General features: G+C 39.4%; 2 protein-coding genes across 7 annotated transcripts in view; both read right to left on the bottom strand.

Annotated features, from left to right (window-relative positions):
* LOC132149126 (leucine-rich repeat-containing protein 4B-like) overlaps window positions 1–1,520 on the bottom strand; it is a 39,939-nt gene extending 38,419 nt beyond the window's left edge. The window contains exon 1 of the mRNA XM_059558077.1: window positions 911–1,520. The gene's annotated coding sequence lies outside the window, so the exon portion shown is untranslated. The remainder of the gene's footprint in view (window positions 1–910) is intronic.
* Window positions 1,521–9,806: 8,286 nt separating this feature from the next.
* LOC132149131 (mediator of RNA polymerase II transcription subunit 25) overlaps window positions 9,807–22,982 on the bottom strand; it is a 35,406-nt gene continuing 22,230 nt past the window's right edge. For 2 of the 6 annotated variants that reach the window (XM_059558092.1, XM_059558091.1), the window contains exons 16-20: window positions 14,254–14,361; window positions 14,013–14,084; window positions 11,005–11,163; window positions 10,314–10,422; window positions 9,807–10,135 (exon numbers count right to left, since the gene is read on the bottom strand). In XM_059558092.1, the coding sequence (XP_059414075.1) occupies window positions 10,029–10,135; window positions 10,314–10,422; window positions 11,005–11,163; window positions 14,013–14,084; window positions 14,254–14,361 (555 nt within the window). In that variant the 3' untranslated portion in view covers window positions 9,807–10,028. The remainder of the gene's footprint in view (window positions 10,136–10,313; window positions 10,423–11,004; window positions 11,164–14,012; window positions 14,085–14,253; window positions 14,362–22,982) is intronic. The other 4 variants (XM_059558093.1, XM_059558094.1, XM_059558096.1 and 1 more) reach the window with 4 other exon arrangements.

Consider the following 22,982-nt stretch of genomic DNA (forward strand, 5'->3'; position numbering starts at 1 on the left):
CTTTCTCCCAGCTGAAGAACCGCGACAACACATCAACATTTAAACCATTAGTTTCATGTCACATATAGCAACAGTGGCTCTTCATTCACTGCGCTTAATCTGTTTGTTTCTTGTGCGCGAGCGGTGGAGCTCGCGCGCGGCTTTAGCGATTTATCACAGGCCACACAGCGCCTTCGTATTTATACCCATAAATTTGGACAAAGCGTCTTCCAAAGTGAAACCGCTCAATCGTTTTCAAAAATACAACTGCTATCCAAAGTTTAAAGGCAACAGATTTAGTGGTTGCCACAGTGGTTACTGGTAAAACAAGAAACAGCGTGACAAGTAAACTAAAGAAATTGCGCATTGGTGAGCATCCTCGGTTCAAGACGCTGACAAATACGCACCGAGAGGCCGATATTTACGTGTTACGTAGAAAAGTCTAAGATTATTGCACACATAACCAGCACTGATTAAAACAGCGTACGTTACGTTTTCAGACTAGTTTTATTCGCCAGTGGGTTTAAAACGAATAACCCCTCATTCCGCGTTTTCATCAGCAGTCCTATATCCTAAAGTAATCCATCCATAATGTATGACTCTAGGTCACTCCATATCGGTGAAAGGTGTCTCGACAGCACAAATTCATTAGTTTACATCGACGCCCGGACACACGCGGGCGCGCACCCGCGCTCAACTGGACACATAAACACTGTCACATCAATTCCTTTGTACTCATATCCATCATAAAACAATGGTTTGCGTAATTACAATTGTTAACACAAATGGAAAATAAGAGAAAATACAAAATTAGCCTTATTCAACGCGCAGCTGTTTACGAAGGCCATTCATGCACAAATTTCCAAGACTAACGATCATACGTACAAAATGTTTTACAAGTAGCTAGTATACTGTATGTATCCAGCCTTACCTCGTCTATTGTTCCTTTGTTTTGTTTTGTATCTAAATATATCCTTCAGAAGGTCTGGTGCGGAGTCGATGTCTCCTCTCGCCTGTCTTTCTCCGTCTCCCTAGTTCTCCCTCTCTCTCTCTCTCTCTTTCTGTTCCACCCTCCCTCTCTCTCTCTCTCTCTCTCTCAAATTGAATCACCCTTTCGCAGAACTGGAAGCACAGCACTGTCTGCCTGTGAGTAGTGGTGGGTCAGAAGGAAAAATACACGCAGGAAGACATTACAGCCAACTTGACCAGAGTAGCCTACAACATGTAGTGTGGTTAAAAGCCCATGGGATTAAATAATTATTATTAGCCTGAATCGAATGGCACAACAGAGACGGTAAAATAACACTTAAATCGCAAAAACCGACCACTCTTATACTCAAGTACTTAAGTGTACTCGTTAGTCAGTCAAACCGAAATGCGGAACCGTTAACCGAAGACTTTAGAACCTGCATACGATTCTTAATGTGCTGTAAAAGCAAGGTTGCTGCTTCTAGATCTTCAGACAAACCCAAACACGCCCTCTATTAATGCAGCAATTATGTTAATTAGAAGCAAAACAAGCTTGGCGTCAGTTGGGTGTTTGAAATTCTCGGTTATCTTTAGTAATGTAAAGCTTTAACTCTGGTCTTCCTGTTCATTCCGTTTTGGAACGTTTTACTGTGAAAGCTGTTGACAGTTGAGAAAACGCGAATCTTTTATGCATACAAATTACAAGAAAATACGCTCCATTTTCATGTGCCACCCTCTCAGCTTCCGGATTCCCATATATGGAGTTCCCGCTGTGAACGTGTAAAAATGACTGCGAGACAAGGCTGATAGCTCATCAAAAAGCCTTCTGATTGGTTAAACAAGCAGAGAGGACCAATTAAATATTTAGAACCATGATTTGAAATTATCACTTGTGAGCAGAGGTAATGGGAAACTTAAAACAGACTGGAACTAAAAAGCGCCTTGAGTGGGATGAAAAAGATGGCTATTATATTTTAAAGTTACTGGCCATTCATAACTTCTACACACCAGTTTTGAGGCTGTCTACACTGGGCATGACAAAGCTACCATTGTAAATCATTTTGTGTCAGAACTAGGGGTGTGCGATATTGACAAAAAATCTCAATATTTTCAGAAATTTTATTTATAAAGATATAAGACAATATTTTGCTGAGTGTGTCATTGTGCTGATATCTTAAGAACTACCATGGAAAGCTGACTCTTAAAGTTTTTGATTCAGTAGCCTATATTTCATATTCTGTGTGGTCAGTCCACAGCAGTGATAGAATTTCATCTTTTCCAATAATTTTAAATAGATTTTTACCTTTTTTGTGTGTGTGCATTTGTACCTTTATAAAGCCATTTTTGTAAAAGTGTCCATTATCTTTTGAGTCTAATTCTTACATTTAATCATTCAATTATAATAATAATACATATGATAATACATCAATGAGTAAACATAGGGGTGTACAATATGACGAATTTTGATCATGGATGATAAGAATGTATCCAAGATCTCCTTTCGAAGAAATATCATAATATCATGCTACAGCACACATTCTATCAGCTGCAGTTCTGACGCCTCAATCATATACTGTACAACACCACAAGCATTCACAGCAGTGTTAACTCGAGCGACAGTTACTTTCTCATTATTTGCATGTGCTTTTAAATGTCATTCACACGCTGGTCTGTCCTCTGCTTTTTCTGAGTGCCGCATACACCCGAAGCACGTGCGTTAAAGCCTGTCAGACTGCACCTGATTACTAAACTAAGTTATCTTTTGCGCTAATACTGTCAGAACGGTTTAAATATAGACTCAAGTTGGTTATTTCTAAATTGAAATTAAACGGAGACAAAAAGGTATACGTTCCTGTATATTAGATGCGTGCAGGTCTTAAAGGGACAGTAGGCCTATTAAACATGCAGCCTACTGTCATTACTGTCAAGTGATTAACCCACCCTAAAATTTTATTTCTGTTATTATTTACTCACTGTCACGTTGTCCCAAACCTATATTAATTACCTTCTTGTGCTAAACACAAAAGAAGATATTTTGAAGAATGTGGGTTACCGAACAGTTGCTGGTCCACACTGAATTTGATAGTAGCAAAAATACAAGTCACTGTGGACGAGCAACTGTTTGGCTTTCCACGTTCCTCAAAATAGCATTTATGTTCAGAAGAAGAAAGAAACTCATTCAGGTTTAAAACCAATTTTGAGTAAATGGTGGTATAAAAATAAAACACTATGACAGAATTGACAGACAGCTGACAGAATTTTTATTTTTGGGTGAACTATTTAACGTTAATAAAACAAAACAAAAACGAGAAAAATCACTCACTGCTCTTGACTGAAGAAATTTAATACAGTTGCTTTTTATAGGAATTAGTTTATAGTGTTTTATTTTTATATTTGTTCATTCAATTTCTTGAATGCTCCTGCCAAATACACCTATTGTACCTGAAAATAAAGCACTGTTTATTTATTTGTATATTATGTGTAGTTGTAATTTGTATCTTTGTCATTCTTTTATCTTTGTTATTAAAAAAGTAAGAACAAAGATTTTTATCTTCGCCCTCTTTGGCCCAAATATCTGCGATACTTTTTTTTTTTTTTTGTTAACTTTTGTTGTCTTTAACATAGGGAAATTAGTTCGGCTGTAATGCTCAGACAACTTGCAAAATAGTAAAACCAACATGACAAAGAATTGTGATAAAATCGTGGAACTTGATATAAAAAAAAAAAAAAAATTGATATATTTTTTCCATATCGCCCACCCATAAGTAAACATAACCTTTGAAAAGTAATCCGCCAGCTGATTTTTGTTCATTTCAAACCCTGGCTGCATTTATTATTATTATTATTATACACAGAGATGGTATTCCTAAGAAAGCTGTTTTCGCCCAAACCCAATCAGAAAGTGATTTTGAAGAGATTTTAGTACTCAAGTTCCCCTGCAACCCAGTTGGACTACTTTTGACTATGAATGGGCTAGTTTGAACTATGAAACCTGTTTCTGTTTCTCTACTCCACTCACAACTCTCCAGTATGTGTGTTGCTTGATATTGATACTTTGGCCTCCTTTAAAACTATTTTCGTCGGTCTCGCCAAATTTAGTTTGGAATGTAAGCTAGGCTACTGAATATTAACTTACTGTTAATTGAACTATTTGTTGCACAAACAATTTTAAAAGTGTTGTTGTGCTCAACCCTGCTGCCGAATCACTCGCTTATGTGAATAAGCCAAAGTCATGATGAGAGACATAACTATAGTATGTGCGCAAGTCGGACCGTGTTTCACGCGCGTCACATCAGAATTACTCGCAAGACATGTCAATCAGTCGATGCATTCTTTGGTAGAGACAGACATCTGTCCTTTTATCGACATGAGACAGGCCTGGTAATGCGTTAGAAATCCCTGCTCAGCTTCACACTTTGTCTATTTGTGTAGGAGTGATATTTGTGTCTATGCGTGAGGTATCCTACAGAACGCACGTGCGAGGCCACAGCACGCGCGCGCTCCGCTTAGGATGTTACGTTGGCATAGCAACGTAAGTCACATACAGTACCCGAATCCGCGAGCGCCCAGCATCTGGCTTTAAATACTTCCACTGCGCACATTTTTTTTTACCGATTTACAGCGAGGTTGCGCATTAAATCGCGATAAATAATTGTGAAGGATACCGCTCGATACACGGGGGCGTGACAACATGAGTTGGTGCTTGGAGAAACTGCGGGGTTGCCTAAATGAGGTGTGAGAGGAGGAGGGAGAGGTCAGTGGAGGAGCGACGGAAAGAGAGAGAGAGAGAGAGAGAGAGAGAGGGATGAGGGATATCAGATGGCTGATTAGCACTGAATTGATAGCATTCTAAATTCAGACACGAGGAATCAGTCACTGCCTCACTCTCTATCCACTTTTAACTCTTCACATCCGACTCTGCCGATACTCGCAGTAAACCTCCGAGAGATGAGACTGCGGCTGACGTTACCTCCCTTTAACCCCTGAATATGGAACAATGCTGCTGTGTCTTTAAGCCTAAAATGATATTCACATTCGGCTATACGGTTTCCTCGGAGGGGCTCGTTCGGTCCAGTGGCCAATCCCTGCACCCTCGGAATCAGCGTGCCCCCGAACGAACCCCCTTCACCTCACTTCCCCCCGCCCCCTCCGTCGCTCTCTGCGGCGCACTCACTCCACTGACATCACTATACCTGAGCTGCCTGGCTCTCTCTGAATACCCCCGCCCCTTCCCTTCCTGCCTTTTGCCCCTGAACTCTATGCAGTAGTAGAGGAGGCATTGTTCACAGCCCACAGCTCAACCCTGGAATTCTACACCAGTAGACTCTCTCTCTCTCTCTCGTCCAGCTTCAGCATCCTGCTCCTTCTTCCTCTCCCTCCCTCTCTCTCTCTATTAAATTTCCAGTCACACAACAGTGCAGTGGATATCCCTCCCTCCCTCCGGTTTTCTTTCTCTCTCCCTCCCTCTCTCTCCTCTTTCCAATCTCCTCCTCTCTCCCACAGATACCCTCCTATGTTGAAATCTTCCTGGATCTCTGTATGTCTCCCTGTTGACTGCTCTGTCTCCAAGTCAAAGCCCTCAATCTCCATTGATTAAGACTGCAAGCTGTCCCCCTCCTCGTTTACAATCGCCTCATCTCTTCCGCTTTCACTCCAATTAAAACAAAACCTTTCACTAGTTTAGACCACCCCCCCACACACTCACTCACACTTATCCGGCATGGCAGTTGTGTACATTTCAATGTGCAGTGTGTATACTTTTTGACCATGTGGACTGTGTTTTCTTGGTAATTTTCCTTCTTTTGGTCTCCCTCGCGGGGCAGCTGAGATGTGACTGATTATGTGGACACCACAGGTCATTAAATGAACAGTGATGCGGCCCGACTGGAGGATTAATGCAGTTCATATGATGAAGATAGAGTGGGCGTGCTGAACACTATAGGCCCTGTGTGTGTGATCATGCCCTTGGACCTTCACAGGGAGCTGCAGGAAAGTACAGGGCCCTTTGAGCACTGCTATGCTTTACTAGCTTTAGTGAACACGACACATTTCACGCCACGCTTCGGAATTAATGCTCGCCGCTGTGTCCTCACCCACAGAGTGAAATACTCCCAAACAACATGTGTGGGATAACACGGTGCTCTCGGGTGTTTGTGCTCAATTTTGCTGTGCCTGCTGACTGTTTTTGTCATGCGAGTCAATGACGTGATGCCCTGATAAAATTTATTCAAAACTGCATTCAACTTACAATTCACACATGTGATTTGAACACACATCTAAAGTTATTACAATTTATGGTGTGAATCCACAAAAACATGATTTATTGTATTTGAAAAAAAAAATTGTATTCAACGTTAGGAAAACACAACGAGTTCTTTAAAATGGACCTCTCCTTGAAAATACAAATTAAAATAAAATAGCAATACTTTATTGTACATGAAGGACTTTTTTTAAAACTAGATTTTGAAAAGATTCTTCCTTCTCTTTATTGTGAACTTGTAAAATGCAAAGTCAAATGTTTCCTACTCTCCAGAAGCCACTCTTGTGTTCTGGTGTGTGAGCATGTCAATGTAAAATCTGTGCCTCTGGGTTTTGTAACTTTTTTTTTGTGTGCCTGCACAGGTCCACCAGACATGTGGAAAGTGCTGCTTCCTCTATGCTGCATTAAACCATATCAGCAGATTTAGCCACATCAAAATTTGCTGTTTTCAAGGGCATGCCAGAATATATCTAATGCAGTAATTCATGCTCGTGTCATGTTCTTGTCAAACCCTGTATTGTCCTCTCCAAATGATGGAAGGGTGGGGCTATGGTTCATTGCACGCCTTTTTGAAAGGTAGAAATACAAAGCCATAATATGCAACATGATGTGTGTTGTAACCATGTGTGACACTCCTCCAAGGGCCATCTTGTGGTTACTTACAATTGCACTGAAGTTTAACTTAGCGCAAAGCACACTTTCACTATTAACTGCATAATGTTAGTGCAATGTTAGCACTTTGCTTGGATGCATGTTTCCTGTGACAGCAAATATTTTCAGAATGAAACCTTAGCATTGCAGGAGTGATTTAAATCTAAAGCTGGACATACATGATTAATTTTTGTCTTTTGTTGTGATCTCGATACATTTTGTTTTTAACTTTTTTCAAACTCGCGATTTAAAAATAGTTTTCTCTTGGTCCAGCAATATCAAAAGCCATTTCTAAACACAATATACAGTATATGCACTCAGAATGTCCAAAATCATAAGAAAACCATTGTGTACAGTCTCTTTGGTATATAAAATATTCATTTAAAATATTTTCAGCTGTGGAAAACAGCTTATTTTACTATAGTCCTGTCCCAGAATACCAGTACATTGTGTTACTCTATACTCATGATTTTTATAAAGATCAAATGGAGTAGTGAGATTAAAAAGTAGGTGGACCAAACCAACGAAAACATGGTGATGTGAGCACCATGAAGCACCACTGCAGTGAACCTGTTTTGATAAGCTCTTGTGTTTCTACACACTGTCTCTCAATGGCCAGTGCTATTGGTTAATATATCTCCTATCGGACCTCTCACTTGCACCTCCTCTTCTTAGCTGCATGTCAGCTGCTGTACTGCGTCAAGTCAGGACTGGCAGAAGGCATAGTCTTGCTGTTAATAGAAGTGCATTACATCTTTCTTTGTCCTTTTTTCTCCTCCTCACATGGTGCGACCCATTCAGAGAGAGGGCAACTATTGCTCCAGCACTCCTGTCCGATACGTGTCATACAAGAAACAGACCAGCTTCCCCACAGCGGTGCAATTAGACCCAGTAACCGTCTTCACTGTCAGAATACAAACCCCTCAAATGCTCCCCTTCTAAGCACAAAATAAGGCTTTTGAAAATCACAAGAAATGACTAAATACACCTACACGCTAAGCCTCCGTCAATGCACATCCATTAAGGCCACAGATGCAGAGGTCCAACAACCATGCCACTTTTTTCTGTCAGTGCTAAGTGAACATCTCTGGGAGCAAAACACTCAACTTCCGTTCTCCTGCCACTGAGTTTTATATTTAAAACAGAAGTCAGTCAAAGTGATCGCCCCCTAAAACAAACTCTCCGTGGCTCCGTGACCCACTTATTCCCTTGGCCACAGCTCAACGTCGATTGAGCAGACGCTGCAAAATTAAATGCAGCACTGGAACTACAACAATACTCGCTCTTTCAGATGAGTGAGCAGAATGGCCCAACTCTGCACGTTAGGCTTAATATACTGAAGCAGTCACCAGTCGATTTACTCACTGCGATGCTTCTTTATTTAGACCATAACGAGCCAGAAAATGTGCATCAACACACATCAAACTGTGATAAGTGCAAACAGTCTGCATATCCCAAAGAGTGCCATTTAAAATGAGCTGGCTTTAAATAGGAACAAGTACAGACTAGAAAGTATGAAAGTAAAAAAAACAAGAAATAAAAGCAAGGGCACTCAGCCCACAGTTGTTCAGCTGTTGACGTGACCTGGATGGCAGCGAAAGGGTTGAGCAGCCGTCACTGCAAGACAGAAGAGCCTCTATCTTTGAGTGTATGCGGCTTGTGTGAGAGGAAGGGATGGAGAAAGCTTAGAATCAGATCCCAGTGTCAGTGTATCTTAGCAACCGTCTCAGTCTCCCAGGTGACAGGGACTAACATCACTTCCTGTCTGTGTGAGAACGTGTGTCTGTATACTAAAAGGTCTGCATGCGAAAAAGCATACAAAAACGTGCATGCTAGTCAAAGCGGTTGACTGCTCACTGACCGGAGGCTGTTTAATTCTGCTGAATGTCAGTGGTTGGTAACGTGCATTGTGCAGCCATGTTCCCATTACTGGTGCATTGGCTTCAGAACATGCATTCCTAATGTGACGGATATGTAGTTATGTCTCACACAAATCACATGCCACTTCATAATTAATGTCTTTTGGTACTCTGGAAAAATAAGCATGATGGGACAGTCACGTTCGGTCATTAAAACGGTTTGTTTAGCACACAAGCTGGTTAATCAGAACAGACCAATGTCACATTATGCATATACGACCACACAGATCTAAGATATCTGTGTATATGTGTGGATTGTAGTCATACATTGTGTCTGTGTCCAGCCTGATTATGTGTTATGCCAGGGAAAGCGTGGCCAAGTGCTGCCATCTGGTAGAACTACTTGGCACAGAGGTCCACTGTATGGTTCCATGACATATTGGAGTGGTTAATTTTAACGCTGTGACACCATTTGGCAGAATCGAGCATTTTGCAACCTATCATTCAGTCTATTTAAGTCATTCGTCCACTGCTATCACACCACTACCAGGTTGACACACAAATAAATACATTGCCTTAAAGAGACAGTCCACCAAACACAAAGAGAGAAAATTCTATCATTATTCTCTATCTCATGTTGATCCAAATGGCTTTAATGTTTTTCTTTGAAACAAATAAAAGAAGATATTTTGAAGAATGCTGGTGACTAAATAGATTCATTGTATGGACAAAAATACAAAGGAAGTCAGTGTGAACAAACTGTTTGGTTATCAACATTAATCAAAGTAGTTTTGTTTTTGTGTTAACTTTGTGTTTAAAATCAAATGCATACAGGTTTGGAACGACATGAGGGTAAGCAAATGATGACTATATTTATGTAGGTGGATTATCACTTTAAGGAAGACCTCAAAGACAAAAAATGCTTGAGAAAATTAACTTTATTCATTTTCATAAAACAACATACTAGATTTCAAAAGACAAATTAAGAAAAAGTAAAACCGATAGAAAGTAAAACTTTCATAAAAATGTAATGGTAACCAGATTTAATTGATTAATCTTGAGGTGCGAGGAGGTGTAGAGTGTTGTCCTGTCTATATGAACAATCAAGTTACTGCTAACATAATTTGGTGATAGGTTTGTGTGTAAATGCATCAACTAATACGCAAGTATGAAAATAAATTCCTGATCTCACTCTAAACACCTCTAATCTTCCCCTACGCACCTGCTTCTAACAAAAAGTAAAAAGCTAAGATGACTCTCATATTTTGTAATGAAACCTCTGAAGCAAAGAATGATGGGTAAAGCAGTCCTTAGATAAGGTCCATAAGAATTTCATCCTCCATAACGCTTGACACCTGAGGCATCCCAGGATTCTGTGCGACTGGACCCCGTGGACCATTAGGGATCATCAGCGGACCTGTGGGAATATAAAACTTATAGCATAAAAGGTATCTAAGAGGTTTAAAAAAAAGATTAAACCTGAATAGCAGTACAAGCCACAGCAAATAAATGAAATCTCTTACACAATTAACGAGGTCACAGATGTGATAAAAATAAATTGTGCTAATGATACTGTACTGGAAATTAAGCGCTACCTTGGTGAGGCTGCCTCCACTGAGGCTGCATCTGAGCGCCCCCTCCTGGTGCAGAATGGACCATCTGCTGGATGGGATGCATTCCCTGCATGCCCTGCATCCCACCCTGCTTTAGAGAGAGATTACGGAATACAAGAGCAAGCCGAACTGTGAATGGCACTTTTCATTCCATTGACTTCCATTTTTACAGTACGAATGCAAAAGCGGGAGACAGGAAATGCAAGCTCAAGCGAATTTCGCTGCTCTTTAAAGCTCAAGTTTTGTGAACTCTTGACCTGTAAATTCATATCAACATGAAGACATGTGACCCATAGATTATCGATGCGTCACAACGTCATATTTTAATTAAATGAATGCATACTTTAAATATGCAGGACTGCAGTAAAGTGGAATAGACTGCATAATATTTTTACAATTTCGATGTTTCATATGTTGAATTAGGAATTATAAATTGCATTATGTTAAAATGCTGCAGTGTGTGGCAAGCAATGTAGCATCTGTAGAAATTTCACATGCTCAAATTTATGTGACTGCAGCTTAAGAAAGTGCTATGGAAGGGCTTCAAGTTGAGTCAAGTCAAGCCACCTTTATTTATATAGTGCTTGACACAATACAGATTGTGTCAAAGCAGCTTTACAGTGTTAAACGGGAAAAATGTGTGCTGATAATGCTATTCGCTGCACACACTTACAGGTTGTTGGCTGAGAAGGAGACTGCGGAGTTGGGGGTTTGCGCCTGGGTTTGGGAGGCGCAGCATGCCACCAGGAGGCTGTGCTTGAGCTTGGGACACCTGATTGGGCGGAGCACCTGTGACCGGCGGCTGCTGATTGCCTGTTGCAGCTGCTCTCAGCTAATGGAAATCAAAACCACAGTGATGAGGAAAGTGGACATGAGAGCTGTAAAACACTGTAGTTCTGTGTGAGTCTCATAGGAGAGAACCGTGAATACAGAGGCACTGTAACTCTGTTAAAGGTATTAAAGGGGACATATTCCATACTTTGTAGCATTCCTCCCAGAAGTCCACTGATTATAGTGAAGGTTTCTCACATCAAATACAGTTGGAACTTAGTTTTACGTAACCATTTTCCACTCTCTTTTCAGTCTCAGGCCACAGACCAATATTCACAGATATTCAGAGCTTAGTTTGACACAGGAACAAGTAAACTAGATATTCACAAGCACAACTGTTTATTCTAGGGATGGGAACCATAAAAATAATTTATGATCCCAGGCTAATTATTAATGTCTTTTTAGGGGCAGAATAAATGGAATTTGATATTTGGCCTTAATTATATATTAAATAATACAAAACAAACAAAAGAATGTAGTAACATTTCATGCATTCATTGGCTATTTCTTAGAATATTTATACTACTTAGAAATATCATCAGTGTTTTTAACAAAACATCATAAGAACAAACATCAACTACACTGATCTCAACAGCCTTAGGTAAAACATGAAACATGCACTGTATGTTTTTCATTTTATTAAAAGGGACCAACTAAAAAGAGTCACTGATTAGGGAATAATAATTATTATTTTTTAATCATAAACATTCAGTGCATGTGAGTGTAATCCATCCCATTTACTTAAGAATGACTTGTAAGAGCCTTTTTTTTGTGAATCCAAATCATTGAGTGTGACCAATGTAGTCCAATTTTCAAATTAATGACTCTATGAGCTAGCTGTTTTAAAGGGTCATATGATGCGCTTTCAGTTTTTCCTGTCTCTTTAGTGTGTTTTAAGCTCTTGGTGCATAAAGATGATCTGTAAAGTTGCAAAGACCAAGGTCTCAAATCCAAAAAGTTATTCTTTATATAAAAGTCAAGACACTGCCATGTCCCCTTAAAACGGCTCATTCAAACACACCCCCACGTCTACGTAACTATGTGGAAATATTTGCATAATTCCGCCCAAATGTTCACGCAAAGAAAGAAGGCTTGACTTCAGTAACCGCAGTTAGTGTTGAAGCAGCCGTGTCAGGGAGATGCTGTATCTAGGCAAAGCAAAAGCACTTTATTTGGCCTTCCGAAAGTAGATGTATTTAGGAATCTTTAAGATTACTTTCAACAGAACAGCAACGCATTTTATGGACAACCGTTTTGTGAACCTAGGAGAGGAGCTAATTCTGACTTTGCTACGACAATCTGGCACTACTGAATCAGCTACTATAAGTATGTTGTACTACGTTGGTGTTGTATTGCTTCAGTCCAAAAGACGTGAAATAAAAAGCGCCCTTACATAAAAAAATGTGTCGATGCGTTTTTATAAGAAACATATCCATATTCAAAATGTAATACCATATTTTCCGGACTATAAGTCACACTTTTTTTTTCATAGTTTGGCTGGTCCTGAGACTTATAGTCAGGTGCGACTTATTTATCAAAATTAATTTGACATGAACCAAGAGAAAACATTACTGTCTACAGCCGCGAGAGGGCGCTCTATGCTGCTCAGTGGTTCTTGGTTCTAAATAAATGCGACTTATAGTCCAGTGCGACTTATATATGTTTTTTTTCTTGTCATGACTGATGCGACTTATGTGCGACTTAGGTGTACTTAGGTGCGACTTATAGTCTGAAAAATACATATACATATATATATATATATATATATATATATATATATATATATGTGTATATGTATATATATATATACATATACATATACATATACATATATATATATACATATATATATATATATATATATATATATATACACACATATACATATATATATATATACATATATATATATATATATATATATACATATACATATATACATATACATATACATATACATATACATATACATATACATATACATATATATATATAGGATACCTCGGGGATGAGTGTAAAACAGCCTAATTTTCATTTTTGGGTGAACTAACCCTTCAGAGTGCATCTTTAGACATCTATGTAAATTACTACTATTATCTTTGGCTAACATCTTGAATTTGAAATGAGAAACAACTACACTGCAAAGGTGCTGAATACTGAAAAGGTGTTGATTTGTCAATTAAATATAGGTGGTCATCATTTAATGTGCTCATAGTTGTGACATCAATACTGTTAAACATTCTGAATTATCTGTTTTTGCAAATTGGTTTTCATATATGGACTAGACTTAAACTACCATTTAGAATTTTTTTTTTAAGAATACTTTTATTCAGCAAGGATCCATTAAATTGATACAGATTGAGAGTAAAGCCTTTTATGTTGCAAAAGCTTTCCATTTTAAACAAATGCTGTTTTGAAAATTATCACTGATTCCACAAAAACAGGGAGCAGCAGAGATGTTTCCAACATTGATAATAACAAGGAATGTTTCTTGAGCACCAAATCAGCATATTAGAATAATTTCTGAAGGATCATGCAACACTGATGACTGGAGTGATGGCTGCTGAAAATTTCAGCATTGCAATCACGGGAATTAATTACATTGTAAAATATATTTAAATTTCAAATTGTAATTATATTTCACAATATTAGTTTTTACTGCATTTTCGATCTAATAAAGGCAGCCTAAGAAACCTCTTTCAGCAATGTCCCTTTTAACACACAATGCTGTTCACAAGATTGGTGCTGAAGTGGCAGAAAATCAAGTTGTGAAACCCTGTGCTTGCAGGAAACATGGTCCTACGTGCGTGCGTGCGTGCATGCATGAATAATTATGTTTCTGATTCTCACCATGTTGTTCTGTCTCTGCTGGTCCTCCATCAGTGTGACCTGACTGACGGAGGGCAAGCCCACCACCACAGACTTAGACAGAAAGAGAGGGATAGAGAGGAGGAGACGAGGAGGGTTTAGAACAGCATGCACATTCCATCTCAAGCAGAGGAGAAATACAAATGGGGTGAGTGCACAGGGCCAAAGACAGAAAGAGAGCAGGGCAGGGGAGAGAGGCGAGGGGGAAGCACTGCTGCTTTACCTGCTGTTGCACGTTGCCATGCGTAACAGGAATGGGGCCCGGCGGTCTGTTGAGGAAGTTCTGATTGGGTGGGACCTGTCCAGGTTGCATCTGAACAGTATTGTTCATCTGAGAAATAGACCAGCAATGAATTACTGACAGAATTAAAGAACAAAGCATAAAAAGCACAATTAAAACACAAATACACTTCAAGCTACTATTCCATTGTTTCACTTAAATATCCTAAAATGCTTTTCATGAAGGTACATGTGTGTATGTTTTCATTATTAAACATTGTTATGCTAATGTTTACATGGCATGCACATTTTCAAGCTTGTGACTATATAATTGATTTTGTATGTACGTGCACTCAATTTTGAAAACAATATTTTTTGTGCAGTGATTTTTTTTGGTCTAGGTTCAATACAAGTTAAGCTTAAAAAAAAACAGCACTTGTGGGATAATGTTGAAAACAATTACTTCAACATTCATCTTATTAAAAAAGGGTCAGTTAGAATTTTTTAAAGCATCGAAAATACATTTTGGTCCAAAAATAGCCAATACTACAACTTTGGTATATATATATATATATATTTTTGGACCAAAATGTATTTTCGATGCTTTAAAAAATTCTAACTGACCCTCTGATGTCACATGGACTACTTTGATGATGTTTTTCTTACCTTTCTGGACATGGACAGTATACCATACACACAGCTTCAATGGAGGGACTGAGAGCTCTCGGACTAAATCTAAAATATCTTAAACTGTGTTCCAAAGATAAACTGAAGTCTTACGGGTTTGGAACGACATGAGGGTGAGTCATTAATGACATAATTTTCATTTTTGGGTGAACTAAACCTTTAATATTCTCTTAGAGTTTGCATGTTCCATTCTGAAAATTAACCATAATTTAATTACAAAAAAAAAAAAAAAAAACTGGGTTCCTTGTAGCAATGGTGACTACAAATTAACCATGGTTTTGATGTATTTTTTAAAGAGCAGCACCGGGTTCAATAAACTAGTGCCTAATGGATGTTGTATTAAGGCCCCTCTGCGGTCACTGAATTAAATACTTCTCTTTTAGAAAGTTATTCTGAATAAAATCTATGTTCATACAAATTCACTGGTCAAGAATAAACTCTTTTGAATAAGTAAAACACTTGAAGTAGACAAACTAATTATTTAATTAAAGTAGAAAAAAATAGTACAAATAGCTGAAATTTCCAGTTGCAAAGTATTCACACAATCAAGCTGATCTCAAGTTTGGTACACTTGAACCCCAAAAGGGAAATATCACAAATGAGAATTAACGTTACTGAATTGACCTCTGTGTCAAGTAAACTTCGAGTTAATTGAGCAAACAAACACACTTGAAATTAAACATACACAGTAACGTTAACTCGCTTAGGGTGTCAAAATATCACTCTGAATACTCACAGTTCTGAAGCGTGCTTAATAACATTGTATGAAGTGATATTACACACTGTGGGCCCACACACACACACACACACAGTTAACATGTACACACCCATCCCATAGCAGGCCTGAATCATGGCTTGAGTATGTACTGGCCGGGAAACGGAAAACTGGCCTCTTCACTCTCCTGAGTGTAAAAACAAAAGCAAACAAGTGTACCTGAATTACTTTAGGAGGCGTGAAATGGTCGCGAAACACCGTGGTCAGCCTCTTGAAGACCCTCGTCCTGCACAGGACTGGCAGCCGATGTGGGTCACACTCCAAACGCAGCCAGAGGAAACCCAGACCTCACGGGGATCTGGGGCACTATCTGGTATCACTCGGGACGATTACACGACAAATTCACAAAGATTTCAGTCTATGTCGTTATTTTACTGACTAATGTCGAGAGAGCATAATTATAGCTCGAAAGCACATTAATACAATGCGCGAGCACAAAACCGGACGCTACATATATTGTGTACTTGGATTGAGCTATATATGTGTGTGTGAGTATATATATATATATATATATATATATATATATATATATATATATATATATACTCCCCTTCTGATTTAACACAGAACTCATCTGCACTATTCCCTAAACCTATACTTAAGAATATATATATATATATGTATATATATATATATATAAATAATTTTCATATTTGCCATAACATTACTACATTATATTCTATGGGTTTAATGCATTTGCAGACAATATCTATCATATCACTGTAGCCATTGAAGTCCCATTGAATGTATAGCTAATATTAAGTGGACTTTCATGAAAAAAAAAGATCAGAACCGAAAACAAACACTGGATTAAAAAATATTTATAAAAATTAAACAGCGACGCTATTAGAGCATTTATTGTTATATCCTGCATGATTTACATCTATTTTTACATTTGTTGTTGATTTGAGGAGTTGTTACTTATTATTGCCATCATACCAACTGATATGAGAGATGCATATATGCAAAGAAAAGATCAAAATACAAGAGATATAGTGGAACAAAGTAGCTACAATAACCAATACAATAATTTTATTTTAAAACAAAAATACAATAAAAAAAAAAAAATCAAGGAAAGGCCCTGCACAAATCTGTTTTGAGACTACATTTTAAATGTGCAAAAAAACAACCCTTTGACAACGTTTAATTTAGGTGTGAAAATAATTAATATCTATAGCGCATGATCCCAGAGAGATTTGAGTGTGCGGAGGACACAGTTTGATCAAGAGGAAAGACATGTTTTAAGTGTGTGCACTCTTTCCAGGCGAGAGCAGCATATATCTGAGTGCGTGTGTCCAGTTTTGTGCTACAGCAAAGGAAATCCACACACGAGCGGAGTTATTCGCACTCGTGCATTGCATTAATGTGCTTTTGAACTACAATAATGCACTCTCGACATTTTTTGGTAAAATATGGCCATATCAGTCCTTTTTTCCTTTTTTTAAAGTTATTTTTGAAGATAACTTTAAGGACAGTCCGTTTTATGCACTATTTATGAGGGAATGACGTAACCGCAATAACACAAAACATCTCCGGTTACTAACGTAACCTTGGTTCCCTGAGAGCAGGAACGATATGGGAACTCCTTCCCTTCCAACCTTTCCTGCAGTCCTATTCGCTCATACCAGTCCAAATGACTGGCCAATTTTCGCCAAGTATGCAAATTGAAATGCAAATACTGACGAGCTTGAGAAGCAGTATAAAATGCGGTTAATGCGACAAATACGTCAGAATCTGACGCCCCTTAGCTGGTCAAGCAGGGAACACGTCGACCTCCGTGATGTCTTGTTTCTGCTCTCTGGGAACCGAGGTTACGATAGTAACCAGAAATGTTCCTTCTTGAGCTTTCACAAGACATCACGGAGACATTTCTATGTTATGGGAATGATATTCAATCCTGCTGTGAGAGAGGCTACGAGCTGCCAGTACAAATCACATACTCAGCGAAGATAGAACACACAGTTGCCACAACCAATAGTGACGCTTGTTAGGCGGGCTTGCAGCTGATGGTTGGAGATGAGCCAATGAGCCTCTAAAGCCCAGGTATATGAAATTTGCATATATGGTCAGTAATATCGTATGCTGCGCTGACAAATAGGGCAGAAGCAACAACAACCACTGTATTGTGAGGAGGGGCTACACAGAGATAACTGTTTAAATCAGCAATATAACACATAACATAATGGTACACTAATCGAATTAGACATTGAATAGCAGTAGCTGCACTGAGTACAGGGCAGACAACAACAACAACAATGTCATATAGGGCAGTGCAGAGTAATTACTGTGTGAGGCGGCTAACACACATAAATAGAGTAGCATAAATGTGAATCAGTCACTCACCGGCAGCATTTGGGAGGCTTGTAAAACCTGGCGAATGTACCCGAGAAGACCAGGCTGCTGGAAAGCATAAATCCTGAATAGACATAACTCTCGACCACACCTAGGAGGCGATAGCCCTTGTTAAGTGGGCCCTAATGTGCAAAGAACATTCCAAACCTTTGCTCATACAACAGCTGTGATAGCGTCCACAATCCAGTGGAAAATACTTATTTTTGACACAGCCCGGCCCTTAGCACAACCACCGTTGCACACGAAAAGCTGGTTAGATTGCCGAAAGCTGGCCGAATGGTCAATGTAAATCCTCAAAACCCTGAAGAGGCAGAGACCTCGATCAGAAGTCTGATCGTCTGCATCACGCGAGGTCAATGACTCAGAAGACAGGGCAGACAGTGAAACAGTCTGTGCTCTGAAGGGGGTAGACAGTGATTTAGGCACGTAGCCTGGTCTCGGCCAGAGAGTGATGCTGCAGTCACCAGGTCCGAAGCTAATACAATCGCTGTCCACAGAAAACACATGCAAATCCCCTATTCGCATAGCAGAAGCGAGGGCAAAAAAAAGTACTGTTTGAGAGATAGCTCCTTTATAGTAATGGATGCTAAAGGCTCGGATGGTGGCTGTAAAAGAGCTATTAACACCTCCTCTAGGTCCCAGGGCGGAACTGAGGGCGGATGTGGGGGATGCAATCTCCTTGCCTTAAGAAAACATCACCAGCATGTGCCTACTGATCGATTGACCGCCCAGCGGGGAACAAAACGAGTCAATAGCAGCCACATTCAGTTTTGATGGTAGACATCGACTATCCAGCCTGTACTGTAAAAAATGCAGAACATCTGACACGGAGCAAGCAGCTGGGTCGATATGAACATCACGGCACCACAAACACTCCCCTTTTTAGAGAATACAAACGTCTTGTGGAGGGCGCCTGGCCTCCGAGAGAGTCTCAAGCACACAAGAATACAGGGTGCTCTGCTCCTCTTATACCCCAAACAGCCACACATGAAGGCTCCATAACTCCGGGTTGGGGTGACACACCAAAACGATTCGTTTGAGACCGCAGATCCTTCCTGATGGGGATCGGTCAGGGCGGCGCCCCCAGCAGCTTTGTCAGGTCTGGGAACCGAGGCTGGTTGGCCAGTTCTGGGTGATGAGTGTCACCGAAGCCTCCTCCTCCCTGATCTAAAAGAATTTGCAGATTTCCTCTCAGACCTTCTAGTTACAGTTGATAAGGCGCTAATCATGGGAGATTTTAATATTCACGTTGATAATGCAAATGATACATTAGGACTTGCGTTTACTGACCTAATAAACTCCTTTGGAGTCAAGCAAAATGTCACCGGGCCCACTCATCGTTTTAATCATACACTAGATCTAATTATATCGCATGGAATCGATCTTACTGCTATAGATATTGTACCCCAATGTGATGATATTCCAGACCATTTCCTTGTATCGTGCATGCTGCGTATAACTGATATTAACTATATGTCTCAGCGTTACCATCTGGGCAGAACTATTGTTCCAGCCACCAAAGACAGATTCGCAAATAACCTGCCTGATCTATCTCAACTGCTATTTGTACCCAAAAATACACATGAATTAGACGAAATTACTGACAACATGGGCACTATTTTCTCTAATACATTAGAAGCTGTTGCCCCCATCAAATTGAAAAAGGTTAGAGAAAAACGTACTGTGCCATGGTATAACAGTAATACTCACTCTCTCAAGAAAGTAACTCGTAGTCTTGAACGCAAATGGAGAAAAACTAACTTGTAAGTTTTTAAAATTGCATGGAAAAACAGTATGTCCAGGTATAGACAGGCTCTAAAAACTGCTAGGGCAGAGCATATCCACAAACTCATTGAAAATAACCAAAACAATACAAGGTTTTTATTTAGCACAGTGGCTAAATTAACAAATTACCAGACGCCACCTGATTCAAATATTCCACCAACGTTAAATAGTAATGACTTTATGAATTTCTTCACTGATAAAATAGATAACATTAGAAATACAATAGCGAATGTAGATTCTACAGCGTCTAACACTTCAGTTTCATCCATCGCACCCAAAGATAAACTGCAGTGCTTTACAAATATAGGACAGGAAGAGCTAAATAAACTTATCACTGTATCTAAACCAACAACATGTTTATTAGATCCTGTACCCACTAAATTACTAAAAGAGCTGTTACCTGTAGCCGAAGAACCGCTTCTCAATATCATTAACTCGTCGTTATCTTTAGGTCACGTCCCAAAACCATTCAAGCTGGCGGTTATCAAGCCTCTTATTAAGAAACCAAAACTAGATCCTAGTGTACTGGCAAATTATAGGCCTATTTCAAATCTTCCATTTATGTCTAAAATTGTAGAAAAAGTTGTGTCTGCTCAATTGAGCACCTTCCTGCATAAAAATGATCTGTATGAAGAATTTCAGTCAGGTTTTAGGCCCCACCATAGCACAGAAACTGCACTTGTTAAAATTACAAATGACCTGCTTCTTGCGTCAGATCAAGGCTGCATCTCTTTTCTAGTCTTACTTGATCTTAGTGCTGTGTTCGACACCATAGATCATGACATACTCCTAGATCGATTACAAAACTATACAGGTATTCAAGGGCAGGCTCTAAGATGGTTTAGATCCTACCTGTCCGATCGCTACCATTTTGTTTACTTAAATGGGGTGTCATCTCATTTATCATCAGTAAAATATGGAGTGCCACAAGGATCCGTCCTAGTTCCCCTTCTATTTTCAATATACATGTTGCCCCTTGGTAATATTATTAGAAAATACGGAATTAGCTTCCACTGTTATGCTGATGATACTCAGCTATATATTTCAACGAGACCAGATGAAACCTCTAAATTATCTAAGCTAACAGAGTGTGTTAAAAATGTAAAAGATTGGATGACAAATAATTTTCTCCAATTAAATTCGGATAAGACAGAGATATTAATTATTGGACCAAAAAACACCACACAGAATCTTGTAGATTACAATCTGCAACTAGACGGATGTACTGTTACTTCCTCTACAGTCAGAAATCTGGGTGTTATATTAGACAGCAATTTGTCTTTTGAAAATCATATTTCCAATGCTACAAAAACTGCATTCTTCCATCTTAGAAACATTGCCAAGCTACGAAACATGTTATCTGTTTCTGATGCAGAAAAGCTAGTTCATGCTTTCATGACCTCTAGACTGGACTATTGTAATGGACTTCTAGGTGGTTGTCCTGCTTCGTCAATAAACAAGCTACAGATAGTCCAAAATGCAGCAGCTAGAGTCCTTACCAGGTCAAGAAAATATGATCATATTACCCCAATTTTACAGTCTCTGCACTGGCTACCTATTAAGTTCCGTATCAGTTACAAATTATCATTACTTACCTATAAGGCCCTAAATGGTTTAGCTCCTGCGTACCTAACTAGCCTTCTACCACGCTACAACCCATCACGCACCCTAAGGTCACAAAACGCTGGACTTTTGGTAGTTCCTAGGATAGCAAAGTCCACTAAAGGAGGTAGAGCTTTTTCACATTTGGCTCCCAAACTCTGGAATAGCCTTCCTGATAATGTTCGGGGTTCAGACACACTCTCTCTGTTTAAATCTAGATTAAAAACGCATCTCTTTCGCCAAGCATTCGAATAATGTATCTCTTAAATTGTGAGTGTAGTTGCATCTGCATTTTTATTCTTTAGCTTGGGTTAAACTAATTTTACTTTGTTGGATCAGCAGCTATGCTAATGATGTCTCTATTTTGTTTCTATGTTTTGCCACGGGATTTACATCCCGTGGTAACTAGGATTTACACAAGCTCCAGTCTGGATCCAGAACACCTGAGAAGAGATGATGCTGACCCTCAGAGGACCCCAGATGATGCTAACCTTGAATCAACAAACAGAACTAACAATTATTGCTACATGTGTGACTGCATCCTATAATTACTATTAATTAATAATATTGATAGTTCATCATCTAGCTGACTACGTCTTGTATTATTAGTGGTGCTTGCCGGAGGCAAGGCATCACTATTACTATTCGCCTTGACAAAACTTTGGCGCGCTACTCCTCCCGCATTTTTTGTCACAGACCCATGAATGAGATGTCAAAACGTGCGGCTTATTGAGGAGAGGTGTGCTATGACTTTTCTAAGCAATCGGAAGTACAATATTTGTACAGCGGACGAAGAAAATGTGTAAAAATATCCCATAGACTTAACATTGGAAAAACTATCTGACATAATATCTTTGGCTCAGGAAGGCATAAATACTTAAGAGTGGGCTCTTTTGACTTGGCCTATCAAGCAGTCCATATGTAGTGACATAACTACTTCATAGCCAAGCCCTAGCAACCAATTTTAGCACCCTAGCAACCGTTTAACTACATTTAATAGCTGTATCTCAACAAAATAACTACATAGAAACACTGGCTTGGGGTTTTTGGATTCGGGCTGGTAAATAGTCTTTAAATATCACCCCATAAACTATATAGCCACACCATAGCAACCATATAGAGCACCCTAGCAACCATATAGCAATATAAAGTACTTATATCTCGGCTCCACGACATCACACAGGCATCATGGGTGGCAACAGGGCGCCGAGTTTTGCCACTGCAAGCACCACTCACATTTTCTTCAGGAAATGTACATTCTAGTTATTATTATTATTTTTATTTTATTATTGTTTGTGTGCCACCGGCTCTGAAGTTCTGCCCACAGCCCTGAAGCCGACATGCCCTTGCACACCTCTCTTCACCCACGAGTCAATGCGTCCGTCATGACCATGACACGTGATGTCACCAAGCCCAGGGGAACCCACCGGCTGAAGAGATCTTTGCCCATGGCCTCAAAGATATTTGCCCATGGCCTCAGAGTTTTGTTGCAGATGTGGGAGACGCGCAAACACCTCGAAGTCCACGCCATC

Source organism: Carassius carassius, chromosome 9, assembly GCF_963082965.1.
Source record: "Carassius carassius chromosome 9, fCarCar2.1, whole genome shotgun sequence".
Classification (NCBI taxonomy): domain Eukaryota; kingdom Metazoa; phylum Chordata; class Actinopteri; order Cypriniformes; family Cyprinidae; genus Carassius; species Carassius carassius.